The following is a 5,106-nucleotide window of genomic DNA, read 5'->3' as shown; positions in this document are numbered from 1 at the left end:
GCAGCTGCCCCCTATTAAATTTAGTTGTTAAAAAAATTAATTTTTTTAACAAGCAAACAATTATAATAACTAATAAAGCACTGCTATAATTATATATAATTTTCATAAAAATTTTTGTTTCATTCCCCCTTTTCGTTGCTGAAATGTCATAATCTGAACGACCATGGCTTGCCCCCTTAGTTTTGATTTTGGGTACGCCTTTGTTGGTGCACTAAATATTTTCATGACCAATAATTTGTGATCTTTGTCTGGATGGGAACTGTGGTTTAACTGATGCTCCCTGGATCTACTGAACCCTAAGATATGAATACTTAAGTAAAGTAAAGCAGATAGGAGCACAATGCTGATCACACTATCTTCCAAGAAAACCTCAAGTTCAAAAATTAAGCACTTTCACTAGTTCCTTCTATCTTGACCCTTCCCTAAGCTGTAGCTGTTGCAAAGCTGATTTATTTTTCACCTGATTGATTTATGATAATTAAATATTTATGTTATTTTTTCTAATTCTGTGAAAGTGAATATGGTTGATTTTTTATAATACAATTTATCTAATAAGAAGTCACATTATTGTCTTACTGATTTAGCATACCTAATAATAGTTTAATTTATTTGTTGGTCATGAGCAGTTCTAATAAATATTCTGCTGTGATTATCTCCATTGTAACTGTATTTTAAGTGTATATAACACCTTGCAAGTTTAAAATATAGTTTGCTACAATATATATCGAGCATTTAATGTTTATAATGGTCACAAATAAAAAGATCATTTCTAAATATTGTCTTTATTTTATGGGCACTTATTACTGAATAAGGTTTATTACTTTGTTTGAAATAATAGTAGTTTTGTTAAATGTAAATAATAAAACAATGGAAGAGATGAAACAGTCATTGTTGTTTAAAGATATTATTAACTCATACCTTTTAAATAAAATACTTATAACTTTATCCACAAATAATTTGTTTTATAAATATGATTTTTAAAAAATCCTGTTTAACTACTAATAACACTTTTATACTCAAATATAAAACATTTATATATACATAAATATAAAACAAATCTGGTATTAATTTGCCCTGAATTCTATTTTTAAAAGGACCCATAAAGGAGTGGTTAGAAGTGAGAAAAAAGTTGTCACTGCTCCAGTACTTATGTGGGTTAAGGCTGTCGATATGATTCTTGAACGACTACGTGTTTGTGGTGCTGATTTTTCTAAAGTTGTTGCGATATCTGGTACAGCTCAGGTAATTTGATTTAAAAATAATTGTTCATGTCATTTATCTTTATTTAACTAATTATTTATTATTGCAAGGCTCACCCACTAATTTATCTTGAAATGCTGATAATCTTCCTCACTTGTTATACACTAAAAACTTTGATTATCAAATGCTGAATAAATCATAAATACTATGAGCTATGTTTTTTTATAAAACAAACCATTAAATGTATAAAAAATAATATTTTTATTTCATTCTCTCTATTAATTTTTTTTTTTTTTTGGGATCATATTAACCGCAGTATCCAACCTAGATGGTATTTATTGTAGAATGTCATAGCAACCTTGATCTAAGATTTGATTGCTCACGAAGAACATAGATTGAAAAAGAAATCGATTGGTGGAACTATGAGATACACAATATCTTACACAAATAGATGTTGATGTAAAAAGATTCAGGAAGTATACCCATACAGACCCCTGTTGGATAGCTGTTACTCTAATATTTTAAATCACTCATCATCATTATTTTGCAGAATTTCGAAAAGTAAAGCAAGTGAATATTCATGTAAAAGTAAGAGAAGTGTGAGTGTGAGTAAAGAAAAAAGTTTCATATACTAAAGTACTCAAAATAAGATTATACTAAGAATCCACCAAAGTATACATAAGGGATCAGTTTAATCAGTCTGTAATATTTTGTAATGTAACATCAGGAATAATGAATCACAGATATTTCAAGTCCATTACAGACACTAGATGTAGGAATGTTATAAAATCTATAACATTCTGATTCAGGAACAAGTTTCTGACTGGTTAGAATTTTTTCATTCATTAAATTGTTTTGATTACAGTAAAGGTATAAGAATCATCTTCTTGTTCTTATCTTTTTTTGTCATCTTCGAGTTTATTCCAGAACTTTTAGTAAATATTGGTTATTGTGCAGGCGTTTGTACTAGGGGAATGTTACCTCTGACTGGATAACTACACACTTCTGCAGCTTAATAATGTACATGATTTAATGTTTCACATTAATACTTCACTTCTTATATCCTTGGCAGAGGATTGCTTTCATATTCTGACAGTCTTCCTGGTGGTGGTTCTCTTCTTCTTCGATGCTCAAGGTTGAAGTTGGTTTGACCTACTGTCCTCTTCCATGCATAAATGAAATCCTCGAACAAGAAGTTCTCCTCACTAACCGAGGAAACTCCAGGAGGTAAATTCATGCAGTTCTCATCAGCATTGCCCGTAATCCCTCAAAATCAGTGCAGATCATGACCACATGCCCGGTTTCTATATAACAGATAACAGTTTCTGGGACATTACTAGTGGGGCATAATAATAGTTGTTATTCTGATTTCTTTGTCACAGGAGGCAGAAAGACCAGCCAACAAAGCACAGAATTGATTTTGGCGTTCAAAAATGATTAAGATGAATATTTCTTTAAAAAACTTTTACCTAATAAGATAAATTGGTTGATGATGTTGAAACACCTTGTTTAAAATTTAATTAAAATTATTTGAAAACAGATTTCAGTCTCTAGTTCAACTGAAGATATACTTGTTGTAGCAACATGGTACTGTGTACTGGGCAGCTGGTGCAGAAGAACAGCTTAAAAGTCTGGATGATGCACAGTTCCTCCATTCCCAGTTGGCCTCATGCTTCACTATTGCTTCCTCGCCTGTCTGGCAGGATTCAAGTACAACAGCCCAGTGCAGGTCTTTAGAAGAAGCTGTTGGTGGAGCAGAAGTAAGTTACTGATCAACTTTTATAATTTTTTAAAAATAAATGTGATATCTTAATTAAATAAATCAAATTTGAAAAAAAGTGCATTTATAAAATCATGTGAGCAAGGCAACCAAGTAAGTAAAGAGCTGAGTAGCTTTCCAAAAATCTTATTTTAACCATAAAATTAGGTTTTGTAGTAACCTTGGTTTGACAAGTATTTTCTGGATCAATTCAACCTTCATAAAAATGAATTCCGAGGATTAGATAAGTGATTAGAGCATTATATTAACTACCCTGTTGCCCAATAATAACAAGAACTTATGGATGATTTTGTTACAGGATTACTTTATTCATCGTAAAAAATAAATATACTTTTAATAAATTGTTTACATATTATTGAAATAATTACATTTTTATTTTTAAGGAATTGGCTAAAATAACTGGTTCCAAAGCTTTTGAAAGGTATTCAGCTGCTCAAATAATGAAGATATTTGAAACAAAGCCTACTGCATACAAGAACACTGAGGTATTTAGTTTATACTTGTTCCACGTTTGTTTATCTTGCTATTACAATTTTATTTTAATACATATTAATTTTATATTTCAGAGAATATCTCTTATTAGTAGTTTTGGGTGCTCACTATTCTTAGGAAAATATGCAGCTATTGATTATTCTGATGGATCTGGAATGAATCTTTTAGACATCACTGATAAAAAATGGTCAGAAAAATGCCTTACTGTAAGTTCATTATTTTGTTGTATTATTTCTTTCATTTGGTGGCTTTGTTTCATTTTAAGTAAAATAATAAATAAATCAAATCATAATCAGGCCGATCGTTTAACCATGGAGCACTGTCCCTTTTTTTTCTTTTTTTTTTTTTTAATATTGGATTATCCAGGGGTTCAGCTTTATCCATCAAATTGATTTTCAAAATATCTGGTTTTGATTTTTAAATATAATTTAGAATAAAATATAAAATTATTATTTTTATTCTAATGTTTAAGAGCTTAAAAAATAATTTGGATATAATCATAGAAATATATAAATCATCAGAATATAAATAATGTTTTTTTTCACTTATTACAAGCTCAACAAAAACATAAATATTTAAATTGGAGTAAAAAAAAAAAAAATCGGAATATGTCAGTGGAAGTAAAAAGGAAAATATTTTTACAGGAAAAGATTTATGTTGTGGTACATCAAGCTAATTGACTTCATGCACCTTTGGTACAATGTGTAATTAAAGAAAAATTAGCTTTTTATAGTTGATTTTTCTTTACTTTCTGGTAATTCTTAGTTCAGAGTTCTATTTATAACTTGCGTTATTATTGTTTCAGATGATTAGGATCACGATATTGATTGCAGGGTCTAATAAAGTTGTTTCTTAAATTTTTTTTCAAATATTTCTATTTGACTATTGATCATATTTGACTATTGATCATTTACCAGTATAAACACTTGCTGGTCCTGCACAATGATACTTAAAGTTTTAACTGGTGAACGTGGCATGAGGGTGGTGGGCTGATTAGTGGGATTGGGAGTAATAGGGATGACGCCCCATAAAAGTGAGGTGATTTAGCTGCACCTTTTTGTCAATATTTTCTCTTTACTTATAGATTTGATTTTGTTTGTTTTTAATATCTTTTTTTTTACATGTTACTAGTGGAGTTAAATTTTAAAAATTTATTTAATATATTGTAAAATGATTTTTTTAGGTGTCATTGTATTGTACCTTTATCAGTATACAATTTTTTTTTTTGGAGAGATTTCAGGTTTAAGAAGTACTAGGAAAAAACTTGAAAAGAGGTACTTAAAATTAGGTAATAATTTTTATTTATAAAACCATATTTTTTATCAGTGACAAATCAATATAAAATATCCATACTTTTGAAAAAAATAAAACAATGTAATACTATTACAACTGTTGAAGTAATGATTTATGTTTCGTAAGTAATTATATTTATCCCATAGTGTACTAAACTGATTTAAAATTATACCTAATTTAATTTTCTACCTCAAACATGAAAAGTTAGTGATTAAAAATCAGATAAAGAAAAAATGTACTGATGATTAAAATAAACTATCGAGATCATTTATATATTATTGAAGAACATCGTTATATCAATGTATCATTTTGATTTTTCAACTCTAAATGTTACTTACATA

At 28.8% G+C, this 5,106-nt stretch overlaps 1 protein-coding gene across 1 annotated transcript; it reads left to right on the top strand.

The window, feature by feature from the left end:
- Positions 1-1,073: 1,073 nt before the first annotated feature.
- On the top strand, positions 1,074-4,733 carry LOC136795618 (xylulose kinase-like). The gene is made up of 5 exons (XM_067046779.1): positions 1,074-1,242; positions 2,781-2,960; positions 3,364-3,465; positions 3,547-3,678; positions 4,656-4,733. The coding sequence occupies exons 1-5, from the start codon at positions 1,150-1,152 to the stop codon at positions 4,716-4,718; spliced, it is 570 nt and encodes a 189-aa protein (XP_066902880.1). The 5' UTR covers positions 1,074-1,149; the 3' UTR covers positions 4,719-4,733.
- The last annotated feature ends 373 nt before the right edge of the window (positions 4,734-5,106 follow it).

The sequence above is a fragment of the Halyomorpha halys genome, unplaced genomic scaffold (assembly GCF_000696795.3).
Source record: "Halyomorpha halys isolate HHAL.00 unplaced genomic scaffold, Hhal_1.1 Scaffold10697.1, whole genome shotgun sequence".
NCBI classification, from domain to species: Eukaryota; Metazoa; Arthropoda; class Insecta; order Hemiptera; family Pentatomidae; genus Halyomorpha; species Halyomorpha halys.
Note: the sequence above shows the minus strand (reverse complement) of the source record. Positions and strands in the feature narration are given on the sequence as shown.

Excerpts from the sequence above, each read along its gene's own strand:
- LOC136795618 (XM_067046779.1), top strand. The coding sequence starts at position 1,150 with ATGTGGGTTAAGGCTGTCGATATGATTCTTGAACGACTACGTGTTTGT. Across the intron at positions 2,961-3,363 it reads AAGCTGTTGGTGGAGCAGAA|GAATTGGCTAAAATAACTGG; the intron begins GTAAGTTACTGA and ends TTTATTTTTAAG. Across the intron at positions 3,679-4,655 it reads GGTCAGAAAAATGCCTTACT|GTGTCATTGTATTGTACCTT; the intron begins GTAAGTTCATTA and ends TGATTTTTTTAG.